We start from the raw sequence: 24,052 nt of genomic DNA, 5'->3' as shown, positions 1-24,052 counted from the left end.
TGCACGGTCAGACACAGCCATTACACAGTACACAGCAGGGGCACATTTATAAGATTATCTCAGCACAGGAACATTTTATTTAAACACATCCAATTGTGGAAGTTATTATTATTCCAAGATCTATTGATTAAAATGAACTTTCGTTCATGGGAAAAATCCTTTAATCATATTTTGGAAATATTTTACACACTGTCAATCCAGGTTCAGTTTTGTGTTATTAAGCAAGTCCTCTTATTGGGGTTGTTCTAGATAATTTAAAGGTTTTTCCCATTATTAAAAATTAGCAGCATTTCAGATCCCTGTTCACAGGATCAGAGGATGTACCTTTACTGTAAGTGACAACTGGTGGCACTACAAGTTTAATAATGGTCTGTCTTTAGGACAGGCCTTTAAAGGGGTTTTCTGGGAGTTTAGCATTAATAGCATATCCCCAATAAGAAGAAGCTTGAATGTTTATGGGGCTGACAGAAATTGCCAAGTGCTGTAATCACCCACCTCCATCAGCGCTAACATCTTTGAATAGAGCAACACTGAGCCTGGTCGTTTACTGCTCCATAAAACTTGTCACTGTGTTAATTTAGTAAGAAGGCACAAGGGGGACTGGACAACCTTTCTTGTGAAAAGGGGTGATGGGGATCCCAAAAGTAGGGGCAACCAGTGATCAGACAATAATAATCAATCCTGTCAATAGTCACTGCCCTTATCCATATGTATGTCACTTGACAAATGGCAAGGTTTTAATATTAGAGTTAGGACTGTCCCATAAGGGTTGCCATGACGTGGCAGGATGGCTTTTACATTATTTTGATCAAAATTATGTTAACTAAATACCCTTTATTATTGATTATTATTTTTATGCACTGGCGATTTATCCATTTACTTCCAGTTATTTGGGTATTTTGCTTGTCTTTGGTTTTTCTCAATAGTTGATAAATGTCAACTATTGGAAATCCCATTTAACGGAAAATGTTGCTAAACTCATCTTTTCAACAATTTTTTAGTGGTTATACATCAAGTAAGTTTACCATGCGTATTCTAGTCTGACGCGTATGCTTTAATAATGTGCCAAAACTGTTGGAAAAACAATTTTTTTCAGCCTTTTTTCAGTTAAAATCCCCAATTTTTTTCCTTTAAAGTAAACCATCAACTATAATGTAGAAGACTGTATTATGGCGATACATCAAAGGCAAGTACGCTCCTAACATTCTGAAAAGGAAGCTGCAGAAATTTCATTGGCATCTTCTTCACCTTTCATTGGCAAGCAGCCTTCCTTTCTCAGCCAGCAGGACATCTTTAAATATTTAGAAACTTTCAAAATCCATTTAGTACGAAGACTTAAAGGGGCTGTCCGGAACTTTATATTGATGGCCTATGCTTTGGAAAGGCCATGAATATATAATTGTTGGGAGTGTGATTCCCCTCACCCCAGGTGTTGCATTGTCCAGTGGTAGCCGGTGGTGCTCTGTTGCGGAACAGCACAGCTCCATCAACTGCATAGTATCCGCGGCCGGGTAGTGCACATCCGCCCCCTACTAATTTGATTATGGGGCAGATGTCCAGTACCCGACTTTGGCAACAATACAGTTGGTGGAGTTGTGCTAAGAATATCCTAAGAATGAGCTATTAAAATAAATGTCCTGGACAACCCCGTTAGTCCCTTCCCGACATATGAAGTATATATAAGTCAAAGAGGGGAAGGGCTTCCCGAACAATGAAGTAAAGTATGTAGATGTCATGGAAATCGCTCCGGCGCACAAGAGCTGTGCTTGGGTGATTGCCACTGGGTGTTCAGCTTACATGAGAACTGACACCCAGCTCTCACTGCCAGGAGCGGTGACCGCACCGCTCCCGGCAGTTTAACCCCCTAAATGCTGAGATTGATATTGATCACAGCATTAAGAAAACAGGCTCACCACGGGCTTAGGTGGTCTGATTTTGGGACCCGGTTCTATTTGTCTACCCTTTTATATGCATTACTTCAACTTTGATATACAGTAAGGTTTTTAATATAGACAGTGTAGGACCCTCCCAATTAGGGTCACCTTGTCGCTGGTGGGACGGCTTGCATACTTTTTTTGATCAAAAATAGTTCACTAAGTACCCTATATTTCATATGTACCTTTGCTTTACATTTATATATAATGGTGGTAGGGTATGTGATATATTTTTTGTCTTTTGTAAGTCTTGTAACTTTTTGCTAGTGTGAACATGCTCTTATTTCTTGCATGCGTACCATCTTAGACCTCAGTTCACATTGCTTGGTTTTTTGTCTTGTTTGCATTCTGTGCAAATTAGGGGTGTGGCATCCCCCTTGTTGAGCTGGTCAGTATATATGTAGCTTACCACGGGCTTAGGTGGTCTGATTTTAGGACCTGGTTCTATTTGTCTACCCTTTTATCTGCATTACTTCAACTTTGATATACAGTAAGGTTTTTAATATAGACAGTGTAGGACCGTCCCAATTAGGGTCACCTTGTCGCTGGTGGGACGGCTTGTATACTTTTTTTGATCAAAAATAGTTCACTAAGTACCCTATATTTCATATGCAACTTGGCTTTACATTTATATATAATGATGGTAGGGTATGTGATATATTTTTTGTCTTTTGTAGGTTTTGTATCTTTTTGCTAGTGTGAACATGCTCTTATTTCTTGCATGTGTACCATCTTAGACCTCAGTTCACATTGCTTGGTTTTTTGTCTTGTTTGCATTCTGTGCAAATTAAGGGTGTGGCATCCTCCTTGTTGAGCTGGTCAGTATATATATAGCTTACCACAGGCTGAGGTGGTCTGATTTTGGGACCCGGTTCTATTTGACTACCCTTTTATATGCATTACATCAACTTTGATATACAGTAAGGTTTTTAATATAGACAGTGTAGGACTGTCCCAATTAGGGTCACCTTGTCGCTGGTGGGACGGCTTGTATACTTTTTTTGATCAAAAATAGTTCACTAAGTACCCTATATTTCATATGCAACTTTGCTTTACATTTATATATAATGATGGTAGGGTATGTGATATATTTTTTGTCTTTTGTAGGTTTTCTATCTTTTTGCTAGTGTGAACATGCTCTTATTTCTTGCATGTGTACCATCTTAGACCTCAGTTCACATTGCTTGGTAATTTGATTATAGGGCAGATGTCCAGTACCCGACTTCGGCAACAATACAGTTGGTGGAGTTGTGCTAAGAATATCTTAAGAATAAGCTATTAAAATAAATGTCCTGGACAATCCCGTTAGTCCCTTCCCAACATTTGAAGTATATATAAGTCAAAGAGGGGAAGGGCTTCCCGACCAATGAAGTAAAGTATGTAGATGTCATGGCAATCGCTCCGGCGCACAAGAGCTGTGCTTGGGCGATCGCAGCTGGGTGTTCAGCTTACATGACAACTGACACCCAGCTCTCACTGCCAGGAGCGGTGACCGCACCGCTCCCGGCAGTTTAACCCCCTAAATGCTGAGATCAATATTGATCGTAGCATTAAGAAAACAGGCTCCCTCTGCCCTCCGATCGGAGCCCCCGATCGTTGCTATGGTGACACGATGTCATCATGACAACATCCAGGTCCCCATGCTCTAGCAAGCTTGTTAAATCATGCTCACGGCGTGATCTAACAAGTTTGTGTGACAGCCGACTGACAGTTCTAATGCATTGAAATGATGGTGCAAATTTCCAATTTCAATTTAATGCAAGTTCATTATTATATTAACTATCTGCCAATACCCATTTGTGAAGGAGGAAATAACACTTTAATACCAGGCAAGGAGGAGGGGGATGCCGCTACCTGCCTCAGAGTTTCAGTGAAACTGCATAATGAAAGAGGGTGGATCAGCAGGACAGAGACGTCGGAATGGTCAGCGCATCCAGCACAATTCTTACATCACATTAAAGACAAAGATGAAAAAAGAAAAATGGGCGTTTATAGAAACCAACAGACTGAAAAAAGACCCCAAAATTCTGAGCATGCTTAATATTTTTGTCTACACTACATTTATTACTCACTATGTTTACAATAGGTACCAATACTATAGGAAAACATCCGTTAATCCCTTAACGGCATATGATAGATACAATATATCTGTCAGGATGATTTTGTGAGTGCTGCCCACTGTACTAAAGAGATCGCAGCTGAAACCCAGCTGTAAGAGCTGTAATTGCCAACAAAGCCAATGCTGGCAGCTTAACCCCTAAGTGATGCTGTCAATGGCAACTGCGGCAGTTAAGGTGTTTGACAGAGGTACTCCTACAATAGAGCCAAGAAAAAATAAAACTAATACTGTAAAACGACAAGCCCTCATAAAGCTACATCATTGAGAGAAATACTAAAGTTTTGTCTCTCAGTGACATACAAATTATTCTATTCCTTAAAAGTACAATTCTCTGACGAAGGCAAGAAGCGGAAACGCGCGTCGGGATGGATGCCATTCAGGAGTGGGATTTGCACATTCTTCAGAGTGAGAACAGTTTATGCTTACATAAGAAATTGCATGAGCACTTCATCATTTGTTGTGAATGAATGTATCCTGCACCTAGGTATGAGATGATGGTGCACTAGCATAAACATACCATTACATTAGTTTGGTGAAAGGTTTCTAAACAGGATACAAATGTGCTTATTCTTAGTGCATTACTCTACATGTGCATGATTTATACTAGTCTTTATGGATACATGATCTATATTAGTAATAAATTAAGTATTAATACATTTTTGTGATTAGCTACTAAGTATATATGTATACTATATAGATGTAGACTTACTATTTATAAATTTTTTGAATCACTAGTCTAGCACCTTTTTGTCTATATATTAATTCTGACATTAGTACATATATGAGACATATATCTTATTCAGATTTATAATAATCTTGGATGCACTAGCACTTATTTATCTACTTTTTTGACATCAGACTTTACAAATAATGTAATATTATGGACTTGATCCTTTACATGATTTTTCATAATGTGTAATCATGATCTATTCCCACTAGTCCTATTTGTTGTTTTTAATTTTCCAGCTTGGGAGTATGAAACGCCCCTTGGGCCGTGGAGTACTCGGTAACCAGGCCGGTCGATGCTGGGGGATGTCACAGTGGCAGTGACCCGGTCCGTGACCCAGGGCGGTCAATAAAATTGGTTTTAAAGAAAAGGGAATAGAGTTTTATATATATAATGTTCGTGACGCCACCTGTGGTATGCGGCTATATGGAGCCGCCGCTGCGGTGCAGATCCTCTGGAGCTGTTGGTGATGCTTCAGAGTTGGTTCAGCTCTCCACAGGTAGAGCTTAGCTCCAGGGCGGTGCTGTGATGATTAATGAGGTAGGTGTTGCTGTGCAGTGTAGTGTAGGGGATGGCGCAGATAATAATTCTAGGACACAGTGGGGTGCAGTCTTCAAGGTTTACTCACAGTTATTGCACTCCAGGTTACCAGGATCAGGGCAACCTCCCACGTCGTCCTGTGTTTACCGAGCAGGGGTTCAGCAAACTCCCAGGTGTTTCAGGAGTACATAACGGGACCCCATTCTGTGTGCCTTCCTCGGTCGTCTTCCTGCGCTGGCTCTCACCCTCCTGCCCTGCGCCTCGCAACCAGCGTCCCAAGCCGGTAACCTCGGATCTTGGCGGGCAACCTGCAGTCCCCTGAATCCTATATGGCTACCTTTTCGGCAATATAGTTGCGGCTGTGAGCAACTGCACCCTGAAAGTACAGAAGCCTTGTAGTTCTCCACTAGTTAGGGGCCGGTCCCCTTTGCGGCCTGATCCCTCCACGTTCCTGCATATTCGGGCGCACGGGTGGCATCCGCACTTCCCGATCACCTCACTCCTGGAGCCTTCCTCTGCTCCCTTCCTCGTCCTGCCAGTCCTCCTGGGCCTCTCAACTTAGGCCCACTCCTCTCCTCTGAGCAGAGCTCCTACAGAGCTCCTGCTCCTACTCCTTCTCCTCAGACTGAACACACTCTCTCAAGATGGCTCCCCTTTTTATACACCTACTGAAGTGCTCCCCTAAACTTTTTCCTCCACCCACACCCACTACATGGTTCCACCCAGCAGCTAGGGACCAGGGACTGTGCTCTCCCTTAGGAGAAATCTCGCCCTTCCCTCTGAAGTGGAGTGTAATGGATGCAAGTGTGTGGGTCCCGGGCAGTACTCCATCCTTACCTGAGAGTGGGGCTTCACATCTCTGGGTGAGATGCAGTACCTCTGTGGCGACTGAACCTGCAGGGGCGCCACATGTCCCCTATGTGCATTGATTTTAAATCTTCTTTTTTTGTAAATCCTCTATTATCACCTGGTTTTCAATAAAGTGATTGTTTCTTGTTACTTAAAACATCTGGACTTTTTGGTCGACTCTTAGTACAAAAGTAAAATAAACAAAAACAAAACAAAAAAAAAACTATATATTTTTGATATTGTTTGATATAATTGTATTCATACCAACCTGTAGAATAAAGTTACGATAACTTGTTATTTGACGTAAAAAAAAAATGCACAGAACACTGGCGAAATTGCTGGTATTTTTTTTTTTTTTTTATTCCCTGCTCCTCCAAAATAATGACTAAAAGCCAATCAGTAACTTGCATTTACCCCAAAATGTTGGCATTAAAAAGTACAACTTATAAAAAAAAAATGATACACCTGTATTGACAAAAAAATAAAAACAAAATAGTTATGGCTGTTTCAATGCAAAGATAAGAAAACAATGAAAAAAGTAACTTGGTCAGAACCTATCAAAAAGGTCTGGTGGTTAAGGGGTTAATGGCCCACTGAAGACAAACATTTTATATGATAGATTTTTCATATAGTAAGAAAATATAACCCTGCGAGGACCTCTGCTTGTTCCTTCCTGTAAGCCTTTTACATACTAATAATGGTAATTAGATTGTAAATTGCTTTAGTAGGCAGATAATGATCTGATCCGTTGTATCTAATTATTTCTATCACTTACACATCGGGATTTACTACTATAATGTGTAAATAAGCACATATAACCATGTAACACCCAGCCTAATGCGCCAAGTTCGAGCCAGAGCACAAAGCTGCCCCAGACTCCATGTGCTGCCGAACTGAACTTTGTAATATAGAACAATATTTTTTCTAAAGGATTTGTACAGACTAAAAAATCCCCGAATGTCTCCATATTACATCGACAACAGAAAAGCAGTAAATGCACCTATTTGGGTGCCTATGAGGACTATATGTATAAGGTCTATAGATAAAAGTATACATTTTTAAATTTTGACTTTTGTTATGGGGTTTGGTATATAGACATCGCTGAAATCTGACAGAATCTGTTTTTAGGATTTACAGTAGAAGAGTAGATAATACTGCGTTGCCGGTAAGAAAGAAGTTCTGAAGTCTTTGAAATTTGAAGAATATGTAGTTTATTCTCAATTTCTTTTCAAAGTCTAACTTCTTCCTCAGGAGAACATAAAAGTACAAGCAATGTCAGAGTCTCGGTTTAAGTAAAACAGATATTCAAAAACGAATGCACTCAACAAGCTATTGGGGAAGAGCCGATGGTCGACCTAACAATGACTAATGCTCATGATGGGTCAGGATCAAAGCCTCAAGGTGTCAGGATTTCTGTTGCCGTTCTACAGTTGGACCACTAGTGGCCGCTACTGTTCACTTTAATAGTGTGCTGCAGCTTCACTCCTTACCACTGGAGGCTGCTGTTGTGTTTTGCTATTACCCTTTACGAAGATGGCGGATTCTGAATCTATGGAATCCATCTTGTTTCCTGTTTGGGCCTACTTAAAAGTCGCATGGATCTCTCGCTCATTGCTTGAGTATTGTGTCTAGCTGTTAGCCTAGTTTCAGTGTCCAGCTCTTGAACATTCTTACCCAGACTGTTCTATTCATCTACAGATTGTTTCCTACAACTCCTTGCTATCGCCAAGAACATTTACTACCGCTTGCTGTTCCTGCTTGTGCTCCTTTGGCCACTGGTTTCCAGCAGTACTATGCCAGTATCATAACACAAGGACATCTTGGTGCTGATATCGTTTGGTCGAAAGGGAAGATCAAAAGCTGCAGTGTTATTAGAAAGTTCTGAACTTTTGAATGTATGAACCATGAACCAAGGCAAACTCAACATTGTCAAAGCTAAAATGGACAGAACAGGACTAGACTTACTCGGAATTAGTGAACTAAGATGGACCCGATCTGGATATTTCCAGTCAAACGAACATTGGGTCTACTATTCTGGCAATGATAACCGAAGAAGAAACGGTGTCGCGTTTATTCTCAACTGAAGATTAGCTGGCACTGTCCTAAAATACTGTTTTTGACTATCTATTCTATTTAAATTGAGACTTTGTCACTGCTTATACTTCTACGTGGTTCTCCTGAGGAAGAGGTCAGACTTCAAAAAGCGTTAAGAATAAACTACATATTCTTCAAACTTCAAGGACTTGAGAACTTCATTCTTACCAGCAGGGCAGCATTATCCACTCTACTATTGTAAATCCTGAAATCCATGTAGGATACATCAACCAGTGCAGCAGCAGCTGGATCCGTTATTCAGCTTCTGTAAGAGTTGTGCTTTCCCACAACTCAACCAGGTGAACAGTTACCGGACCACATAAACGCCCTACCTGGCTAACGCTCTATATGCGCTTCCTTGTTTTTTTTACCCTTTCTTTATAATCTATTTTAGGATCTTGCAGACATATAGATATCAATGATAAATCAGGCAGTTCCCAGCTGGATTCCGCGGGAAGTGAGTCACTCTGCCTTCCCAGCGCCTGTGCACAAGTTCCCTGCTGCACAATGCTCCACAGACGGCAGGAAGAAGAGCGCCATCCGTACAGAGGAAACAGCGCAGGCGCGGGATCCGGCCAGGAACTGCAGATCACAGGGCCCTGTGATGTGCAGGGAAGGTGGGGTTAGTATGGAAATAGGGCTAGTAGGCGGGGATTTATTGGCGTCTGGGGGATGCGAAGCTTAGCTTTTTTATTAAATTATTTCTGCTATTACACAGCAACCAGACCGCTAATATGAGCCATCCAGGTAAGTATAGATTCACATTTCTATCACCTGTATGCCCATATTAGCGGTCTGAAAAGTCCCAGGGGGTGACAGATTCCCTTTAATTATATATTAGGTTATAAGGACCTCTTAGGGTTGACATGGAATGGGGGCACCATTTAAAAATTTCTAGGGTGCCAACCCCCACAGTTTAGGTGAAGCACTCAATTTAGGGATTTATCTGAATACCTGTTGAGTCCCATTTGGCTCTATTTATTTTTCTTACCTATTTATCTTCTCTTAGATCAATAAAAGCTGAGTGGGGGCACTATTGTGAATTTCTCAGGGTACCTACTCCTGCAGGTTAGGCAGGGTGTAAAACCTATGGGATTTGTCAAGTTATTATCCCTTTTCCTATACCTGCTGTGCCTCATCTTTCTCTAACTCTTTCTTATCTACTTATCTTGTCTTGTCTTTAGTGACAATTTTTAATGCATACCAAATCAAAAGTACCATTTCTGACAGGGAAGCCTTGTTTTTAATTTTTTTATAATGTTAACAATATTCTAAAAGGAGGTGAAAACTACAGTATATACAACATTAAATGGTACCTGTTATTTCAGCTAACTTTTCAAAATAAGCTTTCGTGTGTGTACACGTGGAATAGCCCTTTATCTGGCCATTATATGTTTTGTATCCTTTTTCTCCAGTTTCCAGTTTCTATCTCTAATTTTCAGTTCTCTCTGAGGTAGTGGGTGCAGACTATCTGCTATGATAACTCAGAAACAGAGGGATTTCTGCTTTTCTTTCTCTCTGTAGCACACGGACAAAAGTAGCAGAGGCTAAGAGGACAATATACAACAGTACTTAACTGTGTGGCTGTGAATCCAGCACTGTAATCAGGTCAGTTTGCTTGAATCTGCCTATATCTCAATGTGCTGAGTGATTCTCACTCCTCCTCTTCCCTTCTACGTAGGATATAATAGGAAGTGTATCCTGACACCTCATTGTGCTGGCAGTCCATCTTGCTTTTATCAACACAGATTTTAGCTGTTTTTGAGTTAATATGAGTTCAGGAGTCATGGGGGTGAGAAAAAGTGTCTCATAAGTGGAGAAAAAGCAAAATTCTCTGATAAAGTATATCGGAAAATTTCTTATATTTGCTTATACGACATATTTTATGCAATGTTTGTTGAAATGACAGAGACCATTTAATGATATCAATAATGCTGTCACATATTCACTGAATTGCTCCAGACTTACCATCCTTGACAAGTAGAGGCCTTGTGACTCGGCGTAATGAATCGACTGGTTAACCACATCCCGAATTCCTAATAGAGATTGCTCCAGGTCATGAGATCCAGACATTTGATCTACAAGGTGCTCCAGCAAATTAATGAATTCTCTCCAGGGGCCATCTAGACTTGCGAGGCTGGCCAAACATCCTCTCATAACATTGAGACAGTAGCCAACACAAGGTCTGATAAGAGTCAATCCTTGGCAGTGAGGACAATACTGCATTCTCACCAAAGACCGTGTGCACTCCCGGGTCAAGCCTGCATGCTGAGTACTGTTGATAACTTGTTCGGCCATGCTTAATGCTTGTTTCATCATTCGGCTGGCCCACAAAGATTTAGACAAATGTTCAAGCATTTCATTTGAATAGTTGCCAAAAGGGTTAATATCCTGTCTTGTCAAGCGTAGACAGTCCAAGTACTCCCCTGACAAAGACACTACCCCTGGGTTAATAAGATGGTTGTAGACGAAGGGGAAAAGTGCATCCCAAAACCGAGAAAATGCATCTTCCAATGGCATGTCAGCTCCCATGATATTAAGCGAGAGGTCAGTAAACAGCTCCTTTACTGACTCGTGTACATCCTGAGTCATTGAGCGGTACTTGCTATCAAACAGTGAAAGTGTGTTGTTTGTAGCCACGTCAATCAAATGAGTGAACGTCTCTGGAAGAGAAAATCATAAGCAGCAGTTATTAAATGGAACAATATGTACATAGGTATAAACTATTTATTAGATTAGATTCCCATACATACTGTATACTGGCATTAAGCTGCACATTATAATGAATGGACAATAGAAAATAATCAAAAATTAAAGATTCAAAGACCTGTCATAACGATCTAGTAGACAACAGATTTAAAACAACAACAACAAAAAAATACCTAAGTTATAATTGAGATTAAAGGAAATCTGCAGCAGTTTTTTTGTAATCTGAGGCCAGTATGAGCCAGGGGGTGAGACCCTGATTTCAGTGATGTGTTACTTATTAGCCTGTGTAGTGTTGTTTCAACACAATAAGTGTTTTATTAGCAGGAGATTAACACTGACAGACTAGCTCCCATGTGAGACCTGGTCCAACCATATCCCCAGCACTGATTAGCAGCTTTCCGTCAATATACAATGTACACAGAAAGCTGTGATGTGGGCGGGGTCAGCTTTCTCAGCTCTGCTGCATTGCTACATCTATAAACTCTTGATTGCATCACAACTGCTGCACCCAGTAATCTAAGTGATACAACGTTTGAATCAAGGTCTCTTTTTCTACATAATGCTGCTCTCAGATGTGGTAGCAAAAACCTGGTGAAATATTCCCTTTAAGTCATTAATTCAAAAAGAACGACAGTGAGACCATCAGAAGTTTTTTTTTTGTTTAACCAAAGGATAACTGGCTCTCGGAATAAGTTCAACTGTGCTGCACTTTAATCTGATGTAAAATATTCTTTAAACGGCTATTCTCAAGATAGTTAGTTACTGAACGTTGGTGGTCTGACCATCAATGATCTTGAGAATGAGGATCTGTAGGTAAGGTAAAGGGTTCTGCAGTGCCCTGTCTTGAATAAAGCAGAAGTGCTCAATCTCCGCACCATACATTCCCTATGGGACTTCCAGAGAAAGTCGAGCACAGTGACCCACTATTTCCAGCAGGCCCATAAACAAAGCGTAAAGCAGGTGTCAAGCATGTTCGCTTCTTTTCAATTCAATACAGTGCTCTGTAGTTCACAGTTACCACATTCCAGAGCCTCATCCTTGGGGGTCATAGCAGGTTTTATTCCCAGCAATCAGTAAATTATTCCGTATCCTATAGATAGGGGATAAATTACTATCATGTGAATAACCCTTTAAGTCAACGAAACTTTAAAGTAACAGTAAACCTAGAAATTGTTTAAATTAAACAAGAAATATAATTGCCTTCATTGTTTGATAGTGTGAAGCTTTTTTGTATGGTCAGCCTCGTAGAAGCATTGCAGAGAGAAGAAGAGAACCTCCTGGTAATCAGTTTATTCTGTGTCTGATGACCACTTTGGGTAGAGGTTAGGACCGTCCCGAATAGTGTCACCGTGATGTGGTGGTGTGGATTTTACATTGTTTTGAACAAAATCATGTTAACAAAGCACCCTATATTTTTTTCATGCACTATTACTGTTTAGTTATTTACTGCTTATTGTGTTTTTATCTTGGGTTCTCTCTGTTTACTAGCCATTGTGAACATGAGCTTACACACTGTATGCACACCAACTTATATTCTAGTTCATCTCTTTAGCTTTTTTGTTTCAGTTTTCTTGCACCCTGTGCAAATAAAGGCGTGGCCTCCCTTTCTTTTGCGCTGGACATTACATTCATGTAGTTCCCCATGCCTGTGTGTCCACTACCCGGGTCTCAGTCCTTCTCAGCCCTTATTCGCATGTGCAGAACTTGACAAATGGTAAGGTTTAATATTAGAGGTTAGGACCATCCCAAATAGGGTCACCGTGACGTGGTGGGATGGCTTTTAATTTTTTTTTATCAAAATTATGTTAACTAAGCACCCTATATTATTCTCACGTACTATCGCTATTTATTTATTTACTGCAGGGTATTTGCTCATTTTTTTTATCTTGGGTATTTTCTTCATTGTTTGTTAGACTGAAGCTTTTTTGTATGGTCCTGAAACAAAATAAAATATTGCAGAGAAAAGTGAATTTCCTGCTGATCAGTTCATTTTGTGTCCGGAGACCACTTTGGGTTATGCCTCTTAGTCAAGATGTTGTGGTTTAGTAATCTTTGTCCTGATGCAAACAGGACACATCAGGGGGGCTTCAACAGAAGCTGGTTAAAATAAATTCTAAATCTACAGTACAGACCAAAAGTTTGGACACACCTTCTTATTTAAAGATTTTTCTGTATTTTCATGACTATGAAAATTGTACATTCACACTGAAGGCATCAAAACTATGAATTAACACATGTGGAATGATATACTTAACAAAAAAGTGTGAATAAACTGAAAATATGTCTTATATTCTAGGTTCTTCAAAGTAGCCACCTTTTGCTTTGATGACTGCTTTGCACACTCTTGGCATTCTCTTGATGAGCTTCAAGTGGTAGTCACCGGAAATCGTCTTCCAACAATCTTGAAGGAGTTCCCAGAGATGCTTAGCACTTGTTGGCCCTTTTGCCTTCACTCTGCGGTCCAGCTCACCCCAAACCATCTCGATTGGGTTCAGGTCTGGTGACTGTGGAGGCCAGGTCATCTGGCGTAGCACCCCATCACTCTCCTTCTTGGTCAAATAGCCCTTACACAGCCTGGAGGTGTGTTTGGGGTCATTGTCCTGTTGAAAAATAAATGATGGTCCAACTAAACGCAAACCGGATGGAATAGCATGCCACTGCAAGATGCTGTGGTAGTCATGCTGGTTCAGTATGCCTTCAATTTTGAATAAATCCCCAACAGTGTCACCAGCAAAGCACCCCCACACCATCACACCTCCTCCTCCATGCTTCACGGTGGGAACCAGGCATGTAGAGTCCATCCGTTCACCTTTTCTGCGTCGCACAAAGACACGGTGGTTGGAACCAAAGATCTCAAATTTGGACTCATCAGACCAAAGCACAGATTTCCACTGGTCTAATGTCCATTCCTTGTGTTCTTTAGCCCAAACAAGTCTCTTCTGCTTGTTGCCTGTCCTTAGCAGTGGTTTCAGGCCTGCTGCACAAAGTCTCCTCTTAACAGTTGTTGTAGAGATGTGTTTGCTGCTAGAACTCTGTGTGGCATTGACCTGGTCTCTAATCTGAGCTGCTGTTAACCTGCGATTTCTGATAAACTTATCCTCAGAAGCAGAGGTGACTCTTGGTCTTCCTTTCCTGGGGCGGTCCTCATGTGAGCCAGTTTCTTTGTAGCGCTTGATGGTTTTTGCAACTGCACTTGGGGACACTTTCAATGTTTTCCCAATTTTTCAGACTGACTGACCTTCATTTCTTAAAGTAATGATGGCCACTCGTTTTTCTTTACTTAGCTGCTTTTTTCTTGCCATAATACAAATTCTAACAGTCTATTCAGTAGGACTATCAGCTGTGTATCCACCTGACTTCTGCACAACACAACTAATTGTCCCAACCCCATTTATAAGGCAAGAAATCTCACTTATTAAACCTGACAGGGCACACCTGTGAAGTGAAAACCATTTCCGGTGACTACCTCTTGAAGCTCATCAAGAGAATGCCAAGAGTGTGCAAAGCAGTCATCAAAGCAAAAGGTGGCTACTTTGAAGAACCTAGAATATAAGACATATTTTCAGTTGTTTCACACTTTTTTTGTTAAGTATATAATTCCACATGTGTTAATTCATAGTTTTGATGCCTTCAGTGTGAATGTACAATTTTCATAGTCATGAAAATACAGAAAAATCTTTAAATGAGAACGTGTGTCCAAACTTTTGGTCTGTACTGTATTTCTATGTTTTCATTAAAATATGAGAAAAAATAGGATCAATCAAAAAGAGCAAATCAAGGGAGGAACTGCTTGGATATGTTTTTGCTCATCTGTGTTTAGTGCTCCATTTATAGGATTGTCTCATCTGAGTCAAACCCTCTAAAATTAGGGCATGGTGGCAATCAGTAGATGGCTGTGGTTTCAGCTCCCTGCATAGCTTATTTTATTGAGAGTTAAAGCGTCCAGCAAAGACATTTATAGTATTAAGGAGAACCTGTCAGGAGCTAAGGGTCACCAAGCTAATTGCAGTACAATTCTGGGTAAGGTCGTCCAAAGCTAGTGTATTGATGTTCTAAATTATTCCCCACCTACAGTAGATCGTATTTGATTGACGTCTGTTCAGACTAGCTGATAACAGTGATGTAGTGGTGCAGAAGAGGCATCAATCAAGCTATAAGGGGTGGTATTAGGAGGCGAATAGAGGGAAGTAACAACGCACTTGCAGGAAATGACCGGTCCTCATTTACATAAATATTCAAAGTTCATTTTTTCAGCTTTAGAATATCTATTTGCGACCAGGTAGATATGTTTGAACTTATTTTTACTATCATACAAGGTAAGTCAATTATTTTGATGACCCAAAGCTCCTGACATGTTCCCTTTAAATTGCAGCCATTCAAATATACATTCAAATAAACTCTCCATTCTGGTTCATAGAGGAGGATCCTGAGGTAGGGACTACCCTCTTTCATGTCCCATATACCTTAACTGAACGTATGAACATAAGAGAACCTCTTTTAAAAGTCAATTTTCATTCTTCATCATCATAAGAACCTTGTAGCTTTCCAACTTTATTACTTAAGAATTGGAGCTCACATAGCTTTAATAAATTCATAAACCTTTCCAAAGAGAAGTCTATGTTGGCAACTTGACTTCCAAAATTCCATCTGCCTGACCACAGTGGAACTTCCCACTAATATTGGAGCCACGTGGTCCAAGTTCCAAGCCCGTCTCTAAGCTTCTCTTCCAAAAACAAAAAAGAAAGTAGAAGTCTTCAGCCAGTACTGCTTTTTATTGAAATGAGCAAGTCTATAACGTCTGCATTTATGTCTTTGCCCTCTAAATGGATGAGGTAAGACAATGGCCTATATTGGTTTGTCAGACATATTCAATGTCTGTTAAGCTTAGAAAAACATCTACAAAATAAACTGCATCTGAATTACAGATCAGATGTTTTAGCAAGCCACAAATTCAGACATGAATGATTAAATAAAAGCCAAAGAGAGGTATTACAAATAACAACGGCTGGCAGCGCTTTCTCCCCTAAGAGCACTTAGAGGATCCCGGCAGAAGATCCTTTACTTTCATTGCCAAACGGAGGCCACAGATGTTCAATTTACCACTTCTATACGATGTGCTGGCTCTTAGCCCTGAAACATCTAGGATCCTTTGGAAGTTGTCACATAATGTCAATCCTTACAGCACTATATCATTTTCTTGTTATACAGTCTAACATTTCTAATCCTCATGTTACAATTTCATCCTGAAATGCTGGGTTATGGTGGAGGATGATCTATGAACAGGATGCAGTATAATATTCCTGTTTGATGGCCAAGATTTTCAATAATGCATTTTTGCACCATTATTACACCCTAAAGAATTTTCCACACATCTATTGGTTTTTAACTTAAATTTGAGATAAATGCTAGATCACTGGCCCTCCACAAAGGTCTCCACAGATTACTAGATCGCATGTTTAACAACTTTTGTAGCTGGTGCTTTGGTAGATATAGGTGTGCTGCCTAAATGTTTTGTCATTAGCCACACACATTTTCAAAGACATGTCCTCCACACCTGTTCCCTACCCCTTCCAAGCCTTTTTCCACTCCCTGAAAATATGTGACTGGACGATGGTTGTGTACCCCAGGGTCACACTCAAGAAATCTTCTGTAAGCATTTGTTTGTTGAAGATTTCAGAAGTTTCAAGGAGATTCTCATCCAAAAGTCTGGGCAATCTTCTCTTTTTAGGGAAGCCGTCTAGATGTTCTGAGAGATGGCAAGTATTCTAGTACCAGAATACCAAGTCCCCCATTTCTCCACACCCATAAAACTGCAGTAGGGAGGAGTTTGTATAGACCTCCAATCCATAAAACTATGGAAGTTAGGGCTACAAGCAGGAATATTTATCAATAGTCTGTAACTTGTATTGCAATAATGTGGTTGTTACCATGACCAGTGATTTCTGGCATTAGCTTAGATATGGTGGTGGTAACCCAAAGACTTCTTGCAAATCACATCTATTTGATGAAATACATCTTGCTCTATCTTGATTCTTGCTAAACAGGCAGATATATAGGTCAAATTTTGAGACCCTAATTGTATTGAATTACCATTCATCTTGAAGTCAATAATTAACCTTTGGTATCAAAAAGACCTAAACACATAGACATCTAGAAGGAATGTCAATATTTCCCCATTTCTGGACAAGGTCACCCAGATTAAAGAACAGACCCTATTACTGTGTGTAATGACTACTGTTCCTGTCTTCAGATATAGTTAACATTCATTTTATAGTCAACCTTTTGTTTGAGAGTTAATTCAATTAGGCATAATCTTATGACACAGCTGCCATTGTCAAAAACTCCATAATACCATAAATTAATAAGGAGCACAGCGGGGACATTTCACGCCAAAATGTGGAGCTCTGAAAAGCAAATGAGTTTATTCATTTTTCATAAAACATGTTTGTTTTATTCTGCTATAAAACCCTGTTCCTGGAACTTAGTCAGAAAATGGTATTGATGAGAGAATCAGTTTTATAAAATTTGCAGGTCCCAGCAAATTTCATCAATTTGCTATTCGATTTGCGTGAGTCGACAAAAAATGCCCGTCGAGTTTTTACACCTTGCAAAAGATTGCAACAGCTACAGCCATCGCATCACATTGTATAGCTTAGCCAATCAAGAGGGACTATCGTAGTCTGTATAAAAGCCTATGAAGGGAATGCAGCAGCCTTGTTAGGGAGGTTTTCGGATAGTGAAAATACATCATAGATTAAGTTCAGCAATAGAGATAAGAAGAGAAAGCTCAAAAGCACTGGAAAAAATATTCCAGACAGCAAAGTATGGTACAGCATGACGCAGTGAAGAAGATAAGGTTAGTAATCTTTGAATAATGCAGAGATTCAATTGACAAAGGGTTGAGAGAAATAGGAGAGATGACAGCAGCAGCAATGACATCATACTCAGTGTGATTGATCAGTGATATGGTGTAGCTGGTATAGGTCTTCCTGCACTTAAATTACAATTACACTTTTTTCTTTTTAATTCATATTGCACTAGAAAGCAGCAATAAGGCAGAACAATATTTTTCCGGAAAAAAACTGAAATCAGAGTCATTCAGTGATGGCGTGCTAGCTTGTCACAAGCAACTGTACTAAGATTTTGTATTTATTGTGCAATCCTTTTTGTGAAGGGGAATAATTATTTTTTTTAATACAAAAGAAAATTACTTAAAATCTAGACATTTACCCGTGACTATCCAAACAAGTTCCAAATGGTATCCAAAGGGAAAGATGATTTTCTACGAAAACTCTAGAATATAGTATCAGCAACTTGTGTAGGACACATAAATCCAAAACACAACAAATGAGTATTAGGTTTAAAATATAATGTATTTATTAGATATTCTTTAAAATAAAGGTATAAAAGCAGATAAATACCCATACTACAAACATGGGGGGTCAAACCATGAACCATTCAAAAAATATATATGGGTAACAAATATCTTATAAAACCATAGCATATTCAACTCTGCTAGTATGAAAAAATATCCTATATAATAGGTAGATAGCCAATCCGCATCACAGGATATATAAATGAATCAAATTAGACAGAAAACATCATTACCTCACACAGTTGTAAATAAGGATGAAGGCATGGGGACCACCGCCGCTCCGACGCGCGCTTTGACACCTTTTTCAAGGAGCGCTGCATGTAATGTGTGCTAATGCTGATTTAAATAGAAATACTGTCACATTCATTCATGCTTTCACGCACCTATCCCATTCACACACTCTTCTTCACTCTTTCGTTCACTTAGTTAGAATATATACTGGCTCTTCAGCAGAAAGGTCGCGCTTGCAGGATGAACTGGGCTTCCGGCACTTCCTTACACGGACCACGTGACCGCTGGCATGCACGTTGCATAGCAACCGAGAGCTTGCGTGTCATTGACCGTGGACGGAAGTTTGCCGTTCAGGAAGCAGTCATCACGCATGCGCGCCGCACAGCTCTGCATTTCCTGTAGTAGACAGCTGTAAGCGATTAACCCATGAACAGTATTTCTATTTAAATCAGCATTAGCACACATTACATGCAGCGCTCCTTGAAAAAGGTGTCGAAACGCGCGTCGGAGCGGCGGTGGTCCCCATGCCTTCATCCTTATTTACAACTGTGTGAGGTAATGATGTTTTCTGTCTAATGTGATTCATTTATATATCCTGTGATGCGGATTGGCTATCTACCTAATGCCTTCATCCTTATTTACAACTGTGTGAGGTAATGATGTTTTCTGTCTAATGTGATTCATTTATATATCCTGTGATGCGGATTGGCTATCTACCTATTATATAGGATATTTTTTCATACTAGCAGAGTTGAATATGCTATGGTTTTATAACATATGTGTTACCCATATATATTTTTTGAATAGTTCATGGTTTGACCCCCCATGTTTGTAGTACGGGTATTTATCTGCTTTTATACCTTTATTTTAAAGAATATCTAATAAATACATTATATTTTAAACCTAATACTCATGTGTTGTGTTTTGGATTTATGTGTCCTACACAAGTTGCTGATACTATTTACCCGTGACTGTCTACCTCATATTGGGTGCACAATCCCAAGCAATATATTTTTTGCACAATTGTCAAATTTTACATCAGTACCTGCCTCACTAATACAGCGCCCTTCTTCAGGTGCTGACTGTTTGGTCATGTAACTAATTAGTATTTCTTGTGCCATTTTTCAGTCGGATGTTGAACTTTGTTAAAAAAAAAATTAGAAAAATAAGTTTTAAAAACTGTAGACATTTAACTGTGCAAGTCTATTTTTGCACTCCTGTTTCACTAGTCCAATTTGACAACAGTACACACCACATATATATTGCCAACTGCTGCAACATTTTGCTTTCTGCATGTGTACCTAAATACTTAGCATTTTATTGTTACTTTTTTGGCAAATCTTGAATAATTGGGGTTGAAAAGATGTATGGTAAAATAAAAAGGGACAATGGCAATGGACAGGGTAGTGTAAAAGAAAAAAAAAACATACCACAGCCATGAGTGTTGGAGCCGCAAGCAGCAGCAGAAGCACTACCACCACCACTGGCATCAATTGTCCAGCAGTAGTACTATCAATTTGCCTCTTTTACCTCTGGCAAGTCCATTAGTGGTGAGAAAGCAGAGGGAGTTATGGAATATATGGCATATTATTTGTCTCATTCACATAAAGATAATGTTACCTCTGCTAACAACACCATCAGTATGAGTCAGTGTCCTCCAGAGAACAGTCTATCTGATCACAAATGACTAAGGAATAATTTTTGGACAATTTTTTAATATAAAAAACATTTAAAGTCTGTCAGTGCACTGTGTTATTAAATGATCTGTTGGTTACTACTGGTTTCCATAGATTTTTATGGTGAGTTCACTTTTACATTGCTAAGGCTTTGTTTGTGTTAAAGTGCTTGAATGGGGTTGAAAACAGTCCCAGGAGACCTCAGACTGTTACACACTACCTTTTTAGGGCACTTGGAAGCTTTTGCGGTTTAGAGACCCGTGAGGAATTGATTGTACGTGAATTACTTTTTTGTAAAAATTTGACAAACCTGGAGTATTCGAATTTCAAAAGATTCAATCATCTCTAGAAAATGGTAAAGCAATTTGGTTCATATAATATTAATATTGCTAAGCAATTCAGGGAAAAGACACATACATAAAGACACTCGAAAGTCACAGATTTCAAGGGCTTGCAACAATCACAATAATTATGTCCAGGGCTGTGGAGCTGGAGTAGTGGAGTCAGAGTCCATTTTGGTGGAGTTGGAGTCGGAGTCGGTATCAAATGGACTGACTCCGACTCCTAAAATATATAATAAATTGGGTATAGTAGTTCAATGCAGGATGTGATGTAAATGTTTTCATAAGAATTTGGGAAAGTTATGAAATGTCCTATAATTGTCTGCTCTATTCGTAATCTAAGGATCTCAGCTTTTAGTGGAGATGAATCTGTGTTGCACTTTATGTACACGCTCAGTAGTGAGGCAGTGCTGTGGAGTCGGAGTCGTGGAGTCGCAGTTGGAAGTCAGGGAAATTGGGGAGTTAGAGGTTTGGCTTACAGAATCAACAGGCCTGATTACGTCGCCATGAGTAGTCCCAAGGAGTAGATTTAGCAACAGGATGACGTGAAAATAGACAAATGACACCAGGACGTGATACAAAGTCAGCAGAGGGAAGAGTAGTCAAAAGGTCAGGGCTGACAGAGCATGCTGACAACAGTTGAGAGGCCAATGTCAAGGCTGGGTGCATTTAGACAATACCATAGGGAGGCAAAAGGTTATGATGGGTAGTAGAAGGGAAGCCAGAAGATAGGATGGATCATTGCAAAGGCGTACAGATATAAGATCACTTCGCTGGTGATGTAAAGGACCTTATTGCTGAGGCACAGGAAAATATGGAAAAGATCCTTATGAAGTCTGTGGCAGTTGGGCAGCTAGAAAGATTGTCTCTTTAAGAAGTGATAATCGGTGTACATATGTACGTGGAATACAATAGCAAAAGACCAAGGAGAGCATCAATGGGGAACATAGGCCAAAAGCACAAGCAAGCCAGAGGAAAGCGAGATGCTAGGCAATGCTTCCCCTGGCCAAGGGCTTGAAAGAGGAACATGATGTTGTCACAGAAGCCACAAGGGTGGGACTGAAATGCAACCCTAACCTTACAGTCATGAGCCTTGGATGAAAGTAGCTATTGATTTTATTCATATGGGAAGTTCTACACTTCACGGGACACAGAAAACCTAAATCTGAATTATTACTTGATCATAAAACGTGATTATTGTCAGTCAGCAATGCTGCATCTGTTATTGCAATCTATGGGGGCCTCAATGACTAACATGAGCTGCCAGCTAGGATAATTATATCCCCTGTATTGTTCTGAATCCTTCTACTATTCAACATTCACTTCATGCCATCGGTATATCTCCAGCCATGTGTGACAGCTCTCTCTTTGCTCATAATTTAAAGATGATGGGCTCAAGTATGTTTTCCATTCTCCGACAGGTCAACCATTTCATAATTCTCAAGATTCAGTTGAGCAGAGTTCTGTATATGAGATAACAAAATCAAGTTATAGCAATTGCCAACTGTGAAGGGGTCCGCAATACCCAAGTCTAATTATTTCTCTCCAGGACTGTAGGACTGATATGAGATTGTATCGTAAAACTGTACCTCACCTCATTATGGGTATTCGAAAATAATTTGGTTATTACTGGCTCAATCTGAAAACAGGTGGTGACCAACCGAAGAGAAATATCCCCCTGGGGTGCAGTTTACTAATATTACATCAAATGGATACAAAAGATGGAGTCTGCAGAGACCGTGCAATGTGATAGCGAAAAGCCCATTCCAGTAAAAATACCATACATGAGCGAAGGAAAACTAAACACCGCACTTATCTCACGGAGACAAATCCATAGAAACTAATGGAATGTTTTCCTTTGATAAATATGATTATATGGTTTCTCCAAGACTATTACCATTTTTAATTTAAATAAACATCTCGCCCCACTACGAAGACATAGAGGATTTCATTATAACGAGCTTTTTTCGATATATAAGAATTTACAACATTGATTTTCCTGCTTAGAAAATATCAGAAGGAAAACAGGCTATTTCTAAAGAGCTCAGATCGATCCACAAGATGTTAGTTTGGACACTCAGAGTCATCAGTCAATATAATATGCTGCAAGAATTTAAGGGGTTATCCAGCGCCTCTCATTCATGCATCAGAGCGGGAGCGGCGCTGCTGTCATGGCGTCCGGCAGCCTCTTGCTAGGTTTCGTCACTCATCATGCATGTGTCCTATTCTAATTATTAGGATAAGTGAACAACACAGTCTGTTGTTCACAGAGGATCTGCGTTATCTCTGTTTCCTTATTAACTCTGCTTTCCTTATGACAAAATAAAATACATAGCAGCCATCGATCAAAGAGTTTTATGTTTAGCATTTCTATTGAAGGGAAAGTGCACTTTAAACTCCCCACAAAAATGTGTACAAAAATTTATTTTTGCTCACCTGTATTCTACTGGCAGATGTGCAAATTAATAGCTGCCTGCAGATGCCACTAGAGGGAGCACATTGTTATTTTTGAGGTCTATGTCTGACCGTAAGCAGTGAGCACTTAAGCTCCCCCTAGTGGTGAGCATGTTATGTTTTAAAAGTTAATGCTGGGCACCTGAAGCTCCGAATCAGGAAAGTGGTGCACAGACCATTTATATATAGACACATGGGTGTAACTACAATAGGGGCAAGGTGTTGCAATCGCACATGGGCCCTAGAGCTTAGAGGGCCCAAAAGATCCCTTTGCCTCATATGAAAAAATAATTACTATTAAAAACCTGCAATAATCAGGGGCCCTGTTGGAGATTTTGCATTGGGGCCCACAAAGTTCAAGTTACATTACAGTATAGACATATTAGGAAATTGATCAATCACAGAATTGTAAACGTACTAAAATAAAATAAAAAGATATTAAAGAGTGAATATTATTGTGAAATGATACATTTTCTAATGATGACTACGACTACAGTGATAGTAGAGTAAAAGTGTTTGATTGCATCCCCAGTAGATTTGAGTAAATTGATTTTGAATGAAACAATTTTGCTACAATTTCCCCCAAAATTCTCATTGTAATTCATTCAAAATTGTTGGGATCTAATTTGTGTGAACCTGAGGGCCGGAGACGGTTAAACCGCCCAAATAAATTCTTATACTTACCCCTCGTCAGCACTCCGCATACCTGCCCATGTGCCACTTCTCCCAGCTTGCTCTCCCAATCAGCTCCTCTTTGCTCTACAGGTTTTCAGTGAGCTCCGCCATTTACCAGAACTCACTAGGTCATATAACACGTGACGCACGTCAGTGTCAGGCCTCATGTCTCGTATGGCTGCACGGGGTACGATGCATGTTCTTAACGTCAATGTCATGCATCGAGCCCCACGTGGCTGTCTAGTCAGTGATGGCGCCCAGTAAAAGACCATGAGGGAGAAAAAAAGAGTTTAATATTTTTTAACCCTTCCCGGGAGATTTGATTCTC

General features: G+C 39.9%; 1 protein-coding gene across 2 annotated transcripts in view; it reads right to left on the bottom strand.

The window, feature by feature from the left end:
- LOC141259040 (glypican-5-like) overlaps nt 1-24,052 on the bottom strand; it is a 323,430-nt gene that overhangs the window by 243,007 nt on the left and 56,371 nt on the right. For both annotated transcript variants that reach the window (XM_073674458.1, XM_073674460.1), the window contains exon 3: nt 10,232-10,926. In XM_073674458.1, the coding sequence (XP_073530559.1) occupies nt 10,232-10,926 (695 nt within the window). The remainder of the gene's footprint in view (nt 1-10,231; nt 10,927-24,052) is intronic.

Source organism: Phyllobates terribilis, unplaced genomic scaffold (assembly GCF_046119375.1).
Source record: "Phyllobates terribilis strain yellow unplaced genomic scaffold, ASM4611937v1 Scaffold_3__8_contigs__length_932513732, whole genome shotgun sequence".
NCBI lineage: Eukaryota > Metazoa > Chordata > Amphibia > Anura > Dendrobatidae > Phyllobates > Phyllobates terribilis.
This window is presented reverse-complemented; position numbering and strand designations above follow the sequence as displayed.